This window comes from Hyaena hyaena, unplaced genomic scaffold (genome assembly GCF_003009895.1).
Source record: "Hyaena hyaena isolate Hyena2069 unplaced genomic scaffold, ASM300989v1 scaffold_445, whole genome shotgun sequence".
Taxonomy (NCBI): domain Eukaryota; kingdom Metazoa; phylum Chordata; class Mammalia; order Carnivora; family Hyaenidae; genus Hyaena; species Hyaena hyaena.
This window is the reverse complement of record NW_024081077.1, coordinates 164,319-184,220: the sequence shown is the minus strand read 5'-3', so window position 1 is coordinate 184,220 and position 19,902 is coordinate 164,319. Positions and strand designations below refer to the sequence as shown.

General features: G+C 43.4%; 1 protein-coding gene and 1 pseudogene across 2 annotated transcripts in view; both read left to right on the top strand.

Annotated features, from left to right (window-relative positions):
- ANO6 (anoctamin 6) overlaps positions 1-19,902 on the top strand; it is a 201,320-nt gene that overhangs the window by 74,541 nt on the left and 106,877 nt on the right. For both annotated transcript variants that reach the window (XM_039253292.1, XM_039253291.1), the window contains one exon: positions 5,521-5,600. In XM_039253292.1, the coding sequence (XP_039109223.1) occupies positions 5,521-5,600 (80 nt within the window). The remainder of the gene's footprint in view (positions 1-5,520; positions 5,601-19,902) is intronic.
- On the top strand, positions 12,746-13,512 carry LOC120246013 (annotated as a pseudogene).

Here is a 19,902-nt window from a genome sequence, read left to right as displayed (position 1 = left end):
GACAGTACTAAAAATACATTTCAAAATAGTACATGAAAAATGATATAAGGGAAAAAATAGAATTAACATTTTTGCCATATTAGAATGTTATTTTCCCTGATTCTGCCCTATTTTTCATAAAAAGCCCTCCAAAGTGTCACCTTGATTTTGACTATTTTTGCTGAGAAATGAACTTTTTCAGCTGTGTTAGATTACCAGAAATGAGAATATCAAACAGTAACGGGAGCCCTTCAATAGCGGAAGTATAATTATCATATTAGCATCATAAATCATTTGCTTCTCAGTACTTATAGTAGGTCATTTGAGCAGCAGCTGCACCCTTGTTCTACCTAGATGATGTTTCAGTAAAGCCATTTCTGTTTTTATTTACTCAAATTTACAGTTTCTCCTTTGTGTTGACATTAAGCAGTCAATCTATTAGTTTCCATTATCAGCAGAATAGCTAAAACTATAAATAGTTCTATATTTTCTCTCACAAATCCTTTCAAGCTGCATAGATGCCTTTAATTTGATAGAACATCTGGGCAGTACATCTTGTTTTTCCTCTATCTTTAGGCAAATGCACACTTTCTTAAGCCTGTCCTTAAAAAAAAAAAAAAAAAAAGGAAAAAAAGAAAAGAAAAATTCATAGCAGCTCTATCCTGTCTTTTGACCCCAGGTTCCTAATAGATAAATTGGGCATCGAATTGTAAAGTAATCCAGATAAGATTCAAGAGTCCGGTCACTCCCTCAGATTTCCAATACTCGTTTAAAAAAATATCTGCAGTATTATGTTTTATTGACTTGCTGGTTCTGTGGGAAAAAAAACAATGTATTATAAATACCACGTACATAATTTTTCTAAGTGTATAAAAAGGTTAAGTTTTTTCCTTCTTAATGTAAACCAAGCTGCAAAACACCAATTTAAAAGAGAATGTCATAGCCACTAATATAAACACATTTTAGCAAGTTCTAGAGTTGGCCTTCAAGAATGTACTTATCTTGGACAGCTGTTGATCTCATGTTGGAATAAGCGAGTTTATTATGGTGCAGGTCCCTAAGTGTGACAGAGTGGGCAGTAACTGCCAGTGTTCGCATAGAGTTCTCAGAGGCAAGCACCCTAATTCTGGTGATGCCTGCAGCTCTGTAAGCCTTGGCTCACCTGATCTCTTTCTTGTTTCTGCTTTGGTTCACATTTAGAGATCCTGTGATGAACTCAGTTTCTTTTTTTTTAAATGTTTATTTATTTTTGACTGAGAGACAGAGACAGAGCATGGGGGGTGGGGGGTGGAGGGGCAGAGAGAGCAGATGACACAGAATCTGAATCAGGCTCCAGGCTCCAAGCTGTCAGCATGAAGCCTAATGCAGGGCTCGAACTCATGAACTGTGAGATCATAACCTGAGCCAGACACAACCGACTGAGCCACCCAGGCACCCCTGAACTCACTTTTTTAAATCACTTGTTTGTGTTGTCATACCTACTGGCATTTATTTTTCAGTGTATAGATGTACAGTGATCTGAATTTAGTGGGCAAGATTTTGAGTAAATCTAAAATCTAATCTAGATACTGTTATGTTTCTTAGTGATGTGCCAAACCGGAGTATTTGGTAGCTGAATTGTTGGCTGACGTTTTGATTATGTTAAACAGTTACTTAGAAATCTTTTAATCAATCTCCCTGACAAGTTTTTTTTGGGCCACTGAAGGGAATTTTTCTGGATTGATAGGGACTCAGCCTTTTCCTTCACAAAAGCCTCTAATGGATTTTTTAAAATTAGTATGCATTAAAAGAGTCACTACAAAGCCAAGATTAACATCACACTTCATAAAGTTAAAAGTAATTTCTTAACACAATTTAATGCTTATTCCATACTCAGTCACCCTATTTTTGATAAATATATCCTTTACAGCTGGTTTGTCCAACTCAGGATTCAGTTGAGTATCCCATATTGCTAATGGTTTTTGTGATATTGTAATTTATAGTAAGAAATATATATTTGGTTTTCAGTTCCTGGCATAGAGCTCCTGCAAGGCATAATTTACTAAGTGAGGAAATAGATAAAGGTGTCTTTTGTGATGTTGATGAGGTGACTTTTGGAAAGCCTTTAGGTAGCCACCGGGTGGGGGCTGGTTGCTAGGGGAACTCATCACAAGATTAGAGGGTTGAACCTTTCAGTCCCACCCTCTGACCTCCAAGGAGGTGAGAGAAGGAAGATTGAATCAGTTGCTAATGGCCAGTGATCAATCAATTATGCCTAAGTAATGAAGCCTAAGTAAAAACCCAAAGGGACCAGGTTTGCAGAGCTTCAGGTTGGTGAATGTGTGCAGGTGGGGAGAGTGGTGGCCTCAGAGAGGACGCTGAAGCCTTATGTCTCTACTCACTTACCTTGCCCTTGTATCTCTTTATCTGGCTATTCATCTGTATCCTTTATAATACCCTTTATAATAAATTGGTAAATGTAAGTAAATGTTTCTCCAAGTTCTGTGAGCGGCTCTAGCAAATTAATCGACCCGAGAAGAGGGTGGTGGGAGCCTTTAATTTACAGCCAGTCAGTCAGAAGCACGGGTACCCACCTGGACTTACTGGTGACTGTCTTGGGGGACTAAGTCCTTAATCCTTGGAATCTGGTGTTATCTTCATATAGATAGCATCAGAATTCTGTTAATTGTTTGGTGATGCGGGGGAAAAACATATATTGGAGGCTATATTCCTTAGGCTATATCTGCCATTCTCATGTCATTGATTTATTAAAGAGGTTAGACATGCTGATAAATTAGAATGTTTATTTAAATTTATTTGAATGTTTAATGTTTATTTAAACACATTTAAATATTTAAGAATATTTCGGATGCCTGGGTAGCTTAGCCAGTTAGGCTTCCAACTTGGCTAAGGTCATGATCTCACCTCACGTGAGTTCTAGCCCCGCAGAGCTAGCTGTTCACCTCACGTGAGTTCTAGCCCCGCAGAGCTAGCTGTTCGAGCTAACAGCTCGGAGCTTGGGCTGCTTCAGATTCTGTCTCCCTCTCTCTGCTCCTCCCCCGCTCAGGCTCTGTCTCTGTCTCTCAAAAGTAAACAAAAATTTAAAAAATTAAATTATTTAAGTTACTTTTTTTCTTTTTCTTTCTTTCTTTTTTTTTTTTTTTTTTTTTTTTTTTAAATATTTTTGAGAGGGAGGCACAGTATCTGAAACAGGCTCCAGGCTCTGGGCTGTCAGCACAGAGCCCGACGTGGGGCTTGAACCCATGAACCATGAGATCATGACCTGAGTTGGTCAGAAGCTTAACCGACTGAGCCATCCAGGTGTCCTTAAGTTCTTTTAATTACGAACATTTTCCTACATAGCCCAAGTTACATTGTTGCATGTATTAATGAGATTGGAGGTGATATTGGGATCCAGAGCTGACAGCCAAGAAAGAATCCTTGAAGACGTCTTTGGTACAAAAGGTGATTTTATTAAAGCACGGGGACAGGACCCGTGGGCAGAAAGAGCTGCGCTGGGGTTGTGTAGAGTGACTGGTTTTATACCATGGACTTGGGGGAGGTAAAGACTAAAGGGAGGCCTCCAAGGGGACTTCGATATGGTAAAGAGGACTCCTAAGATACCTCAGGCCTTGCGTATTGTCAGGCTAAGGTTTTTCCTCCAGTAAGGCCTTAACTGGTAGAGGGTTCCTGGAGAAACGTTTTACTCTGTCTGCCTCAACTGTTTGTCAGTGGGCTGCAGGTTATAAGGAAGTTCAGTTTTATCTGCCGTTTCCTTCTTGCTTTTGTTCCCCACATCACTGTGGACGGTGATGATGGGGCTCCAGGAAACTGAGTCTACAGGGTACTGGAGATTAGTCTATTGATAAGATTGCCTTTTTCTTATAATTTACCAAGACATTTATAAATTGATGGAGACTGCGGCCTGCCCGACTGTGATCTCTATCAGCTATCCATTTGTTTCCTTTCCTTTCCTTTGTCCTTGGGCAGCCAGGAGTGCCTGAGGAATATCATACATATCTCCCCTGGGATGGGGGGTGGCTGCTGTTAGCTTGTACTTTGCCCTTAGGCTGCCTTATGCTCCCTCATCACTTAGCAATACTAATAATTCCTGAATATAATCCAGCACAGTCAGTGTTCCCATTTTTCTAATTTAAGTCTTCTGTATTGGCCTGTTTAAACCAGGATCCAGTCTAGAAGCACGCACTGTAAATGGTTGTTTTGTTTTCTCCTTATCTTTTCATCTGGAACAATCCCTTTTATTTGTATCAGGAACTTGTAGACAAGGTGAGACTGGTGTCTTGCAAAACAACTCAGCTTCTGGATTTGGCTCCTTTTTCCCTCCCACACTGTGCAGTGACCACTAGTCACATGTGGCCGTTGAGCTGTTGAAACGCGGCCAGTCCAAATTGAGATGTGTTGTGTATAACATACACGTTGGCTTTATAAGACATAGTATAAAAAAGTAAACTATTTCACTAAGAAATTTTTATGTTGAATACATGTTTATTTTTTTGTTACTTTTTTAATGTTTATTTAATAATTTTTGAGAGAGAGAGCATGCGCGTGCGTGAGTGCAAGCAGGGGAAGGGCAGAGAGAGAGGGAGACACAGAATCTGAAGCAGGCTCCAGGCCTAGCTGTCAGCATAGAGCCTGATGCAGGGCTCGAACTCTTGGCCATGAGATCATGACCCAGGCCAATGTCAGCCTAACTGGCTGAGCCACCCAGATGCTTCTTGAATACCTGTTTTTTTTGTTTTGTTTTGTTTTGATACAATTTATTGTCAAGTTGTCTAACTTACAGTATATACAGTGTGCTCTTGGTTTTGGGGGTAGATTCCTGTGATTCATTCCTTATATACAACACCCAGTGCTCATCCCAACAAGTGCCCTCCTTCGTGCCCATCACCCATCCCTCTCCCCCACTGTCTCCCCATCAATCCTCAGTTTGTTCTCTGTATTTAAGACTCTCTTGTGGTTTGCCTCCCTCTCTGTTTGAAACTATTTTTCCCCTGAATACATATTTAAATAATAATCTGCGTACATCAAGTTAAAGAGATCATATTGCTAAAATTAATTTTACCTGTTTCATTTTTATTTTCTTAATGTACCCTACTAGATAATTTTATTTGGCTCCCAGTGTATTTCTATCAGTGGTATTCAACAGGTTTTAAAACAGAATATTGCTACCCCAAAATGACTCCACATCAGTTCCCTGAGATGTAGTTGAAAAAAGAATATCAATAGGCTGAAATGGTCCTTAGCTAGATTTTTATAACATCGTTGTAAACATAGTTGCTGTGCCCTTCCATGTAGAAACTAAATGATTTTCCATGGTAGATCTAGTGTACAGCATTTTAAGACTGAATACTGTAGAAACATGGCCTTGTCCACTGGATGAAATAGCTACTAAAGATTTTGAGCGTCCCTGATAACTGAAAGTGTTAAATAATATAAACTTAGAGGTGTGCCATAAATACAGTTGTTAAGCCAGTGATGATTTAAAAGCAAAAAAGTATATGAGCTAATGAAGTTATGCTTTATTTATTTGTTTATTTTTAGTGTTGGAAAACCTTGAACAGACCGTTGTCTCCAGTTTCGGAACACTGGAAAGTCAGCCTGATTTCCAAACCCCAGAATTTGTAAGTACTCCTACTCTATCTTAAATTTGAGTTGGTTAGCGAGAGATTTCTTACAAAATGGAGAAAAGGATGCTTTATGAAATCTTGCCTTTGGCGCCTCTAGATCTGGCACCGTCTCACTTGCAGTGGCTGTGTATTTAAAGCTCCTGTTCCCTGGGGGACAAGTTACTGAACTACAGTGTCTTGGCATCATGATGCTCTATAGGTTTGTTCTTCATACTGCTTGTAAACAGCAAATGGGAACTCTTTCTGCAGTAAAGTAGCAGTGTTACTGCCAAAACTTCTCCTTCGTTCATTAATAGCCTTGGTATTTATTGGTTTCTGCTGTTAGCAGCTCTGGAAACCAGTCTTTACTGAGCACATCTAGGTGCACTGACCAGCCTGATTTCCATTTCACTGTGGACGCCTACAGTCATACAGCCTATATAGATGTATCTTCTAGGGCTAGGAATATTTTATTGGTTGTTCCTACCAAGAGGGGAACTAAATGCTCTCACTAAATTAGACTCATTAAAGATTAGCCATGGTTCCTACCCTCCAGGAATTAAAAATCTTATTAGATGCTGCTGTGGTTTTATTAATGCCTTGTTTAAAGAAAATTAAGCACATAGGATGCCTTGTGCAGAATGTCCTTACTAAATAGATTTTATACTAGGCTCATTTGAAGAGGGGGATGGGAAGAAGTATTTCTATGACTCATGTACCATATTATTGCACCAGATGTATAGGAAAAGCCTGCCGGGATCCACCTAGATTTCATTACTGTAAATGCCTCCTTGCTTTAAATGGCTTGGCTACCACCTTAGCAATGCAAAAATCTCTTCTTGCTTTCTTTTCAAAGTGTGATATACAGTCACCACTCTAGTAATTGGCAGATCACAATTGTATTATTGATAAAGACAAAAAAAAAAACCCTCATTATGTGCTTTTCCTCTTCTCACTCATTCTTTATGGATTACCTACTCAGTTCAGCCAAGAGTAAGGAAACTAGGCAGTGCTCTGGACTGAAAAGGGATCGCCCATAAAACTATATCCACAATGCCACTGTATTTCACAGTGTGGGACTCCTGTGGTGTACTAGCAGATTGCCTACTGTGAAAAGCACTTGGATATAATAGAAAGACATAGTATTCAATGACTTCCCTGTTATATTCAATGAGATTTTCAGTGAAGGAAAATTGTGGGCGCTCACCAATATTCCTGTATCTTAAAGTAGCAGAGCAGCTTTGCAGTTTTTCTAACTTCTCCAGTTAGAGCCCCTAAAGCAGAATTGACACAGATATTTCACATTTGAATGTGAAATTGGTACAGACTCATGGAGCTAGCCCTTTTTGGTTTCAGTCTCTGTTTGTTGGTACTCCTTAAGCACTATAGGTAATCTAAAACGAGCTGTGTGCAATGAAGTATTGATGTGCTTGGTAAACACCTATATAGTTCACACCGATTCCCTGGGTGAAAAGGAAAGTATTTTTCTCAAGAGCAGCTTTTAGTAGATGATGACGTTTGAGATTGGTGTGCCCTAGCAAAGTCTTTGCCATAGATAGTCTACACTGGTAATTACACTGGTGATGTTATTCAGCCTTCAGCATTAACTTCTTGACTCTACCGCATTTTCCTTTCCAAGGGAAAGGAAGGCTGGTGAGTCTAAGAGCAATCAGGAGTTGAACTTGAGGGATGCAGGATACACTTAATGTTTTGAGAGATTTGTCCTAACAATGGGTCTGTGAACACCCAAGCTGAAAGGAGATTTTTCAGCTAAATCCCCATATTTTTATTTTTCCCTGTCATACTTCAAGAATATCTGGAATCATTTTTTTAGACTGCGTTAGTGCAGGTAAATATGTTAATCATGGTTTCCTTATATATGTGGTTGATACAACATTTCTATATCCAGCTATTCTCTTTCTCTAATTGCGTGTCCTACCTTGTTTAAGAAGGAGTCTGTGATTTTTCTGGTGCTTTATAGGTGTTCATACATTTGATGCTCATTGCACACCACGTCTTTGGGTTACATGTACATGGCTGCTGGTTTCTTCTCGTCACATCACTGGAGCCCCTGTACTTCCAGTTCCATAGTAAACGTGTATTTCCCCAGCTGCTGTCTCCGTGGCAAACAAACAGGAGTGATACTCGAGGGAATCCGGCACGATGTTTAAGGGTAGCCTTTTTTGTAGGCAGAAAGCTACAGCATCAGCGAGAAGGGGTGGCTCCAGTGTGTAGGCAGGTGCATTGGGCAGATGCCAGGACAAAACCAGGTAAGCTGATCCAAACCAAAACTTTAAATCAGAAACGGGCAAGAGTATAAACCTAGGAGCAAAGGGAGCCTGGCACAAAGCAAGATTGAAACCAGAAGGAAGATGGGGAAGGGTAAAAGCTGAAATATCAGTGTTCTGTGTTTCTCCATCTGGCATTTGGAAGGTGCACCTGCCGTTTGCGGAGGTGAACGGAAATAAAGCGAAGCACGGACCGTGTTTGCTCAGGCCTTATCCTCAAGTCATTCAGATTTTAGAAGGATCAAAGCCTAGTGTTTTCAGACAGCGGAGTGTATTTGTATAGTTTGGCCAACAGGGAGAATGCAGTGCTTATCATTATTAGTTTGTTTCCTTCAGGATTTCTGTTCTTCTTTAGTTTAAAACAAGGCCTAAGCCAGCAGTGCTGGTCGAGGAGCCTTGGTCACCGGAATGAGAAGCACCTTAAAGCTTTCCTTCACAGCTCAGGTGTCTGTAATGTGACTAGTCAGGCAAAGCCAGTGTTACCACATAGTCTGTGTGAATCATGGGTAAGCAAATGCTACTGTGAAGCCCCTGGGTGGCTCCAAGACAGACAGCAGGCCGCCTTGTTCTCAGTAGGGCCCACCCTGCTGCTCCTCTGGGTCTATGCAGGGTTTGTCCACCAATGACAGGTCCCCTGCGTACCTGTGTTGGTCCTGTTCACCTCTCATTCTACTTTGCAGACAGAGGAGAGTGAGTTTTGCCAAACCATCTGAAATGCTAGGGGGCGAACAGAGACGTGGACCTAAAGTACCTGTGTTCTTGCTACCCCAAAGCTTGTGACAGAGCCCACTTGGAGGTGGGGTGGGGGTATGGATGGACTTCATGGTGAAAGGGGTCTGGCTAAATGCTGACTTTACAGAAGGTAATTAGCTGATCTTGTGGTAGGGCACCGTCTCGATCCCGGTTTGGGTTTTTGTTCAAGTCCAGTAAAAACCTGTTTACAATGTGCTTTATTAACTGGATATTTCATCCTGAATAATTTCCCACACTGTTGTTTTTCCAGTTGTTTTGAGATATAATTGACGTGTAGCACTGTGTAAGTTTAAGGTGTTCAGCTCCACGCTGTTTTTTTTTTCCTCTGACGTTATTGTTATCTTCTCTAACATCTGTTCTCTTGTGTTGAACTATAATTGATCAACATTATAATTTTTGGAGCAATTAGTTTAAGGGAGATCTAGTCGAGGAAATGGTGACATGGCCAGATGTTCTGGAACCCTGTGAACGGTGGCCATCATTTATAGACGTGGGTCCTGGAAATAGACTAGGTTCATGATGATGGGCATCAGACTCTGGAAAAGGAATTTGGCCAAAGTGAGCCTGGGGAGTGAGTATCAGAGACCCAGATAGCCTTGTAGAATTCAGACTTTGAAGCAGAGACTACAGAAGTAGGCAGTCTGAACCAAAAATGAAGAGAGGAACCTGAGTGCCTCAGTCAGTTGAGCATCTGACTCTTGATTTTGGCTCAGGTCATGGTCCCAGGGTCATGGGATCAAGCCCCACATTGAGCCCTGTGCAAAGTGTGGAGCCTGCTTGAGATTCATTTTCTCTCCTTCTCCCTCTCTCTTTCTCCCCAACCCCCATTTGCTCCTCTCCTCTACTTGTGTGTGTGTGCTCTCTCTAAAATTAAAAAAAATAATTTTTTTTTTTTTTAAGTGAGGATGGGGACACCTGGGTAGCTCATTAGGTTAAGTGTCTGGCTCTTGATTTCAGCTCAGGTCATGATCTCATGGTTCGTGACATCGAGCCCCACATCAGGCTCTCTGTTGTCAGCACAGAGCTTACTTCAGATCCTTTATCCCTGCCCCTCTCCCACACTTTCCCCCTCCCCTGCTCATGCTGTCTTTCTCTCTCTCTCAGAAAACAAACATTAAAAACAAAATGAAACAAAACAAAATGAAGATGAGGAGCCATCCACATCATTGCAGAAAAAGGTTTTTCTGCAATATGGTAGCAGGCAAGTATAGGGCAACCTAGGCTTCCCCTGGTGCTAATTTCAGTTCTGCTTAAGAGCAAAGGTGATATGAGGGGATAGTCCAGAGGCTCATCAGTCATGGCTGGCCCAGAGGAAACCAGGGTCATTCCAAGCCCCAAGGAGTAGGGAAAAAAGGAGAGGGAAAGTAGAGGAAAGGTTGGGTAATGGTCAAGGCTCTTTCTAGAAACCCTGATTCTGCTTGGTACTGACCCATGAACTCTAATGGGCATGATTGACTTGAGTTGAGCACACAGGAGTAAGGAGTGTGGTGTGGGAGGAACTCTGTGAACCAGTGGGGAGACTGCTTGTAGCTGGCTGGGTGGGAACTGTGGTCAACACAAAAGCACATGGAAGGAAAGGAAAGGCTAAGGAATTACATTTTATGAGCTGAGTCTCGCTAGTAATATTCCCTTTTCCCGCCTTTCCAGAACTTAAGGTTTATGTATAACTCTCCTGGCTTTTTAGAGACAGGATGATTCTTTTTTTTTTTTTTTTTTAATGTTTTATTTATTTTTAAGGAGAGAGAGAACATGAGCAGGGGAGGGCCAGAGAGAGAGAAAGAGAGAGAGAGAGAGAGAGAGAGACAGAATCTGAAGCAGGCTCCAGGCTCTGAGCTGCCAGCACAGAGCCTGATACGGGGCTTAAACCCACGAACGGTGAAATCATGACCTGAGCCGAAGTCAGACACTCAACCAACTGAGCCACCCAGGCACCCCAGAAGCAGGGCGATTCTTAACCAGCTCTAGTGTCATGCCAATTGATGATGTTTTCCTTGGCTTAGCTTCTGCCAAACTCTTAGATAATAAGAGTTTGGGCTGGCAAAATAATATTAGGATTATGATAGAATAAACCAGGGAAGATGTTGAGAAACCACAGGATTTAGAAAGACTAAGCTAAAACATAGATTCAGGAAGATGAGGATCAAAGTGGAACAAAAATATGTCCTCTTCATTTCACATTTGTGGTTCTGTAGAGAGAAGGAGGTCTGAAGAGTCATTATCCTCTTTGGGATTTCATGTAACTGGCTCCCTTTTTGAGGGAATATGCTTCTTTACAAAAAATACAGTTGATTTCCTGAAATTCAAGTTTGATTGTCTTTAAAAACTAGATGAAAATACATGTGATCCCCAAGAGTTAAAATGTTAATCTACTGTTTTAGGCACTGTAGCGAATGACAGAAGAAAAAAATCCCTATACTTGTGGAGCTTACATTTTGGTGGGGAGACATAAAAGACAAAATAAATAAGGTCTATAACATGCCATTACAGGGTAAGTCCTTTAGAGAAAATTAAGGGTTATATGTGTGTCTTGGGGGTGTGGGGGTTGGCTATGGTTTTTTGTGTTTTTTTTGTTTTTCAAGGACAACAGTACAGTTTTATCATAAGTCAGGGCACAATTTAAGCATAAGAAAGTTACTGATATTTGAAGACAAAGGACCATTTTGCCCAAATGCCACAGGAAGCTTGTGGTCTGTGTCAGGGGGCAACACCACAGGGAGGTGATGTCCCCTGGAGGTGATGTCCCCCTGGAGGTGGTGTCCCCTGGAGGTGATGTCCCCCTGGAGGTGATGTCCCCTGGAGGTGATGTCCCCCTGGAGGTGATGTCCCACTGGAGGTGATGTTTCCTGGAGGTCATGTCTCCCTGGGGTGGGCTGTGGTTTTAAATAGAGTGTTCAGGGGATTCCTCAGCAATAGAGTGGTCAGAAGGTGGCAAGTGGAAAGACCTGAAAGCAGAGGTGCTGGGGCAACCTATTTGGAAATCTAGATGAAGGGCATTCCAGGCCGAAGAAATAGCATAGACAAAGGTCCTGAGGTAGGAGTTTGAGATATGTTTGAGGAAATGGAAGGAGGCCAGCATGACGAGCAGAATGAAACGTAGTGAAAATAGTAGGTAGTGGGGACTTTGTTGTAAACACTTTGGTTTTACTTTGACTTGGGAAATCATTTGAAGTAAGCCTTTGGAAGAAAACTGGGGACTTTGAGCAGAGGAGGGACTTGACCTGCACTGTCCCGTGTTTTAACAGGACTTTGGCTGTGTTGAGAATAGACTGTGGAGGAACGAGAGCAGAAGCAGGGAGACCAATGGGACTTATCAGCAGCCCAGTGAGAGGTGGTGGTGGCTTCGCCCCGAGGGTTATTGTGGCGTTAGTGAGACATACTCAAATTCTCCGTATGTTCTGAAGAACCAGTAGGATTTGTTGACAGATCGGATGTGAGGTGAGTGAGAAAGAGCAGTCAAGGATGACTCCATAGTTTTTGACCTGAGAGGGGCTGGGGAAGGAGCAGGCTGAGGGGAGACTATGCAGAAGAAATAAAAATTCTGTTTTCAAGCTGGAAAATTTGAGACATCCAAATAGAGATGTCGATGTGCAGTAAAATATATGGGTCTGGAGTTAAAGAGAGCTAGAGACGTGGGAGTTGTCAGCACACAGGTGGTGTTGAAAGCCGTGGACTGGATGAGAACAGCAGGGGTGAGGTGAAGACACCCCGGAGCGAGCCCCGGGGACTCCCCTGGTCACAGGTCAGGGAGACGAGGAAGCAGCAGCCGCGGAGGCTGAGAAGGGGGAGCCAGTGATGCTGGAGGAGAACGAGGAGAGTCCTGGAAGCCAAATGGGGAAAGTAAAAAGTCAGAGGGAGTGACCACATCCGCCGATGAGGATGGGAAATTGGATTTCGCCGTGTGGAAGAGACCCTGACAGGAGAAGGCTCAGCTGACGGGGGGGCTACAAAACTACGGAGGATTGAAAACAGGTTGGGAGAAAAGGGACCAGGTACATAGCACTTAGGTAACACTTTTCTTTTTTTTCCTGAACGTGAATGTAGAGCAAGAGGTTATTATGGATTAGGGTGAAGAGAGGTTTTTGGTTGGTTGGTTTGTTTCTTTATACAGTCAGTGTTCAGATGGCAGGAGTTGCCCCCACGCCGCCAGCTGGGTTAGGTCGGGGCCAGGGTGGCGGACAGGCCCCATGCTCCGCCTGCCGGGGAGCCCTACCAGAATATCTGGTCTTCTGCAGCAAGAGCTGTGGCAGTGTGCTGGTGTTGGATGGTGGCATCGAGCGTACGGAGGGGTGAGTGCCCGTACCAGGAGCTGGCAGCCAGCCCGCCCGTCCGCAGCCACCAAACTCACGCAGGGTGCTCAGCGTCACGGGTGGGGCGGGGGGTGCCCTGCAGGAGGTGGTGAAGCGTTCCTCCGTGGAGTCCGTGGCCCAGTGTGAGATCGGCGAGGATGTCATTCGGGTCTCTAAGAAGTCCTGCTGGGCATGGCGTGGGCTACTCCGGCTCCAGGGTGACCCTATACGTGGGCGACGGTCTAGAATTCACGGATCAGAACCAGGACACCTTCGATGTTACCATCACAGACTCCTCAGACCCCATGGGCCCTGGCTAGAGGCTCCTCAGGGAACCCTCTTACCTGGACCCCATCAAGGAGATGCAGCGGTTCTGCAGGCCGCTCCTCCCTGTGGGGGCCTACGCTTACTGCACTGTCCCCGGAGAGGCAGGCAGGCCTCGTGCCGTGCAGCAAAAATCTGAGCACCAACTTCTGGAAGCCCATGCAGAAGCTGAAGCAGGTAGAACAGATGCAGCTGAAATATTACAACTGTGATGTGTACCAGGCAGCCTTTGTCCTGCCCGAGTGTGCCGCTGAGGCCCTGAGTGGTGTGAGCTGAGCCCAGGTGCCATCTGCCCACGCTGCCCAGGACCTCGGGCCAGGGAGCCTCCCGGACTCCTGGGCATGACAAGACGCCCCTGCCCTGCCGACGTGCCTGTAAAGCAAGTGTTACAAGCCCCAGAATGCTGCCCGCTGTGCTCTGCTGGGCGGACTGTCTGTCTGTCTCATTGTGGTGGTCAGCTTCCAGGCCTATATCAGCTGCGTATACCAAAAAAGAAAAAAAAAAAAAAAAAGAAGCAGGACTTACTGTATGTAAGGTGATGGGAGAGAAAATTTGAGGATGCAGGAGTGAGAAGGAAGAAATTTTGGAATGACATCCTTGAGAAGGCAAGAAAGGAATGGAATCTGGTCCATAAGGGGAAAGGTTAGTTACCCTTCCTGGCTATAGAGACCACTCATTCTCGTAAGTAGGAGGGAAGACCCAGGTGGAATTAGTTCAGTGGCTTTGCTAGTAAGAGCTTGTTTTTTCTTGATTGCTTCTTGTTTACCAGTGAAATGAGAAGCAAGGCATTAAATAAGATGGAGGAAGGAAGAAGAGATGAAGAGACCTGGAGAGAGAGAGAAGGTCTGACACCGTTGCCTGAGAGTGAATGTTCTGGGAGATGTAGTATGATTTCCTGGCAGCACTGAGAGCCCACTTGAGGTTCCTGGTCATGATGAGTGTGTGCTTTTCCCATTCAAGTCCAGCTCTGGGGAACAAGTGTACATTAGGCAACAAGTTTGATTTAACAGATTAGGGAGTTTCTTCCAAGTCAGTTCAGCGAAGCAAGACAAGGCTAAGTGAGTTTCAGGGTGTTTGCAAGAGAGCAGAGGACCAGAGTGAGGCAGTAGGATCAAGAGAGTGAGACCTTGGTGGGTTTGATCATTTTTGCAGTTGGGGTATTAGAGAGAGTGAACTGGAAACTAGGAAGTGTTGGTTGGAGAATCCGATCTTCCTCACTGAGGGAGGGATGACAGCAGCCGGTACGGATGAGGGCTGGGATATGAGCATGGAATGAGGGGCTGGGGCAGCGTGGAGTTGTAAGGACAGGTGGTGGAAGGGTCGCACGTACGTGTGGAAATCCCCAAGAATTCTATCCAGAGACATGCCTGGGAGAGGTTAACAGTGAGGCAGGGCTTAAATCTCTAAGGAATGAGGGGTAGTGACTCAGGAATGAGTAGATGGCTGCCAACGGCGATTACCAGAGAGGTAGGAGAGCAATCTGAAGAGGGGCAGGCCGGACACCAAGAAGCAGATGAAGTGGTGAGTAGTCTCACGAAGTTGCAGTTGTATCAGGGTTTCTCACCCTCAGCACCACTGAAATTCTGGGCTGGACTTCTCCTTGTTGTGGGGGTTGTCCTCTGCATCATAGGGTGTTTAGCAGCACCCTTGGCCTCTACCCATGAGACATAAGGGTTCCTTCCCCCAGCTGTGACAACCAAATAGGCCCAGACACTGTTAAGTGTCCCTGGGGGAAAAGTTGCCCTTATTTAAGAACCAGTGAGTTAGAGGAATACTGAGAAAGCATTGGGGTCCCTAGTGTCCTTCGATAAAGCTCTTTCTAGGGAGTGCTGGGGATGCCCTTCAAATCCAGATTAGGGCAGATTATGCAATGAGCGGGAGAAAAAACAGAAAATGCCTCTCTTTCTAGGAGTTTGACTATGAAGGGCTAGAGGATGAGAGAGCAGTAAGCAGAGGAGACTGGAGAACCAGAGATGATTTCATTCTGTGGGTCACATGGAGCCAGGACCAGATTTAAATATTGATGAGAAGGATCCATGCGGGGGGAGCAACTGACTTAGAGAAAAGAGTGGTTTGAAATGGGCTGTGGGATGATTTGTAAATGTGGAGGAGTCAACATCAGGTCATGGAGCAGCGTCCCCAAAGGTCCAGGAGCAGCAGGTGGATGCGACTGGCTTATGGATTTGTTGGAGAGAAGCAGAGGAAGTTTTCGTGCAGCAGCTTCCATTTGCAGCTGCTGAGAATGAAGAGAGCAGTGAGTGCAGGGGCGGAGGTGGGGGGTGGGGGGCAGAGCTGGCGTGTTGAATTAGTTGTGAAGTGAGAGACCAAGCTGGCTTGGAAAACCTAGGAAAATTTCTAGGATGTCTGGGCAGTGGTGAGGACCTGTGGGGCTAGCGGCCTGAATTTACATACAGCTAAACCAGCCTGTGCTTCTGTGGTTTCTCCAGCATCACTCAGACACCAAGAGAGCAGGCAGCAGGATTCAGCCCGAGTTAGGGCTTTGCTAGGTGGTTGTGATGGAAAGAGCAGAACATTGGCAAGAGTGCCTTTGAAATGATGAGCTGGGAAATGCAACCTTACAGAAGGAGGGGAGGGAAGGAAACGCAAATCTGCAGATTGGTGAGAAAACGTCACAGGGCCTCTGAGGTCATTGTGCACTTACGACAGGATGTTAGTTGTGGTCAGAAAGGAGGTTCCTGAGTAAATGACTTTGGAAAGGCAATTTTTCAAGTGATAACAAGGTCTAGGTTTGGACCATGGAAGTTAGTGCATGAAAGGGAGACCATCATTGGTGATAAGTTACTAAAGGGCCAAGGTGGCCCAGTCATGTCTGTGGATGCAGATGTCTTTCTGAATGAGGGAAAACTTAGAATGGAAAGGGAAATGTGAGCCAGGGGCCAGATTTTCCGCAGGCTAGGAACATCAGCTGGGAGGTAGAAGATGAAAGGCTCTAGAAAGCTCTGGGGTCTTACTTTTTGCACCTAAGGGTGCATCTTACTCTTTGGACCTAAGAGGAACTATTTTCATCCCAAGGACATAGAGGACAATGAATGTCCACCTTCTTGTGCTGAGTGTGAAAGGTGTAAAAGAATAATCAGAGCCAGCTGCCCATACATCTGCATATTTTTGTTTGCAGGCTATGTTTCAGAGTGATTGATCAAGTTTTATTTCAAGGTGGGTTCCAGGCTCTGTTTTAATCTTCATTCCCTCCTACTCCCCACCACCAACATCCAGACTTCATTTTGGTTATTTCTGGTCTAGATGGCCCTGAGGCAAATGAATTGATGCTGGGGGCTATTGAGAGAGATGATAGTTTATTTTATGAGCTGTCCAGAGTCCTTCTGGCTAATCCCAGAAATCCAACTGAAATACCAAGGTCTGCCTCAGGCTCACAAGATCTTCTGGATCTGGAAGACTGTGAATAAGGTAGGACCCTTCTGCTCAAGCATTTCTTTACTAGGATTTGTGCTCTTGTATCTTCTACAAACAAAGAAATAGGATGGTTTTGCCTTGTACCTTTTGGCACCAAGTTCACCAAAATAAAAGAGAAAAGGAACTAAACCAAGAAAGGAAACCAAATAAAGGAACAGTGATTTGGCAAAAGGAACTCTCAAAAGGAGAAAGGAGAAAGGAGACCATAGATAGGCTAGTAAGAACTGCTGAATTGGCCCATTTGCTATGAGAGGAATGCACATGGCATTTCAACTTTGAAAGCATTTTGTATACTCAAGAGCAAAAGGTGAGGGAATGTGTAGTTTGCCTGAATATGGAAGGAAGGGGATGTACTCATTTGCTGTATGTGGCTGACTCCGAAGCTACATTTGTGCATTTGTTGGGTTTGGAGAGTAGGAACAAGAATCAGCGGCAGTCCAGCATGCAAAGTCTCAGTCAGAAATCTCTTTCTGAGTCACTTCTTTGGAATGCAGAATGCATTTTCCCAGAGAAACAGTCATAAATGGTGATTGGGCTTCTAGGTCCAGCCAGCCAGACTAGCTAAGGTCAGTTTAACTCAGAGTGCTAACAAAACTGTCGTCCCATACTAATAATCCACTGGAACACCCCAGTCTTATTTTTTCCATTATTATTAACACTTTAGAATAAACCTAAAGTCCAGAGTGAGTGTGTGAGTGGAACCTTGTGGAAAAAATGCTTGGCATGATGAGTGAGAGAATTGATTTTGAGTTATGTTAGATTCTGAAGCAGTGTCCTGTCCAAAATTTGAGGAAGACCGTGTAATGGTATGAGATGACAGAAAAGAGTGTATCAACTTCCATATTGCTTTTGTCTTTTCTGCTAATGAAGGTGACCTTTAGATTGAAAAGATTCAAGCCCTGGGAAGGAGCCGTAGAAGTCCATGTTGGGTGTGCCTGGGTGGCTCAGTCTGTTGACTGTCTGACTTTGGCTCAGGTCATGATTTCTCCATTCCCAGATTTGGGCCCCACATTGGGCTCTGTGCTGACAGCCTGGAGCCTCCTTTGGATTCTCATTCTCTCTCTTTCTCTCTCTTTCTCTTCCCCTCCCCTGCTTGCAGTCTGTCTCTCTCAAAAATAAAAAAATAATAAAAGAAGCCCATGCTGCATGAGACTGTTGTAGGAAAGAATATCATTATTCCAAATAAATTTAAATTTCTTAGCCAGAAAAATTATATATCAACCAGGGTATTAAAAGAGCATGTGGATTTGCTCATGGAACCACAGTTGCTAATGGGGGTGATATGAGGGCTGGGACAATTACCAGAATAATAGAGGGCCAAATGTGGCAATTTTCCAGAAGGGGTAGGGTTAGGGTAGAAGTTGGACGTGGACAAAATTCTGATAAATGGAGATACTAACACTGGAGTATTACCCTCCAGGAATATTACAGGATGAGATTTTTAAGGGGGTGGTTTGTAAATGTTGGAAAAAGGAAAGGCCCCCAGGAGCCAATGCAAGTTCAGTATAAATAAGTCATGTCAAACAGAGCCCATTACCTTTTTTTTTTTTTTTTTTTTAATGAGGGTAGTTATAATGGTAGAACAGGAGAAAGTCACAGACATGTTTGTGTTTTTTAAAAATTGAGGTATAGTTGACACATTTTTGTGTGTTTTGATTTTAGCAAATGGTGTAAACAAAATTGTATTTAAATACAGAATGAAGAAATGTGGACCTAGTGAGAGTATACTTATCTGGGCAATTGATCTTGGTACCAAGACTGTGGAACAATGGCTGGAAATCAATTTCTAGAGGAGACAAAAATCAATATGAATTAAAGTAACGGCCTCCTCCTGATTCACAAATATCTGCTGCCTAAGTACAAATCATAAGGGCTGAAGCTAATGACTTGATTATGTGAAAAGGCTTGGTGTTTGGCTAATTAAATCGTAGTATGAATCAAGCATGTAATAACAATGTCAAAAAGTTCATGCAAGTTTAGGTTGCATTTGCACCTACATGTCCAGAACAAAGAAAGTACTAGGCTTCTCCCATTCAGTATTGGTAAAAGCCTCCATTTTAAGGAGGGGAGACCATGTTGATTTGGGAAAATCAAGTGGTAGACCCTGACACTTAGGCAAAGCAGGAGTTTAAATATTTGATGATAGCAATTGGCAGATGAAGTTGCAAAATACAGTATTAAGACCCATGAATCGGAGGTATACATAGGCAGACATTTCAGTTTAGTGGAAAGACGTTCTCATAATTCTTTAGAAGAGTTTAAATATAGACGAACTGGATAACAATGTAGGCAGATGATGTATGCTATAACCAGGATGTATCCGTGAGGATGGGAAGGAAGGGCATACATGTTTTATGTGTAGCAGGACTTGGTTGCTGGTGGCAAGCAGGGAATGAGAGAAAGACAGAATGCTTTGGGGAACAGTAAGTTCTCTGTGGCTCATTGATGAATTTGAGTTGCTTTTGTTTTATTTCCTCCCCTCTTTCAACCTACTGTCATCATCAGCCAGATTTCCTCCTTGTAACCGTGTTCATTCCATTGCTTTTATTCCCCTATTTTCAGAAAGCCTCCACTGAAATGCCTTGTGAATTCTTGCCCCACACAGTATCCCATTTGAAATTCAGTGAGCTATCCATTATTTGGGGACATGTCAACATTAATTTGACAAAAACAGGCATGAAGAAAGCAGGGAGCCCTGGGCATTCTGAACAAAGATGTGATATCAGTATTTACCATGCAACTCATTTGATTATAAGTCCTCTAGAAGCATGCCACAGTAATGGCCAGAAAAGCCCACAGAAGCAAAAGAATCGAGTTAAAGTTGAGAGTCTGCTGGTAAATAACCTGACTGTGCCATGACCTAAAACAGCGCTAATGGAAGAAGTTGTAATAAAAATTTAAAGAGAAACACAGAACTTGGCAGAGATGTATACACAGAATGGATTCACAAGATTCTTGGAAAATTGAAAAGGAGAGAGACCTGTAGGATTTCAATTATAGCTACCCTCCCCTACCGCCCTACACCCCAAACCCCCATATTTTGAATTTGTACTAATTTTGGAAGGCTCAAGGGCTTTGGAAAGATCATTTAAAATCCCGTTATTTCTGAAGTCCTACTAGCTAACTGCAGTTTCCTTATTTTGACAAATTAGTAATAAAAAGTGCTTCTTTACTGTAAGTCTCAAATGTATTTCTTAAATCTGTCTCTGGTTTAAAAAAAACTGTAAGATAGGC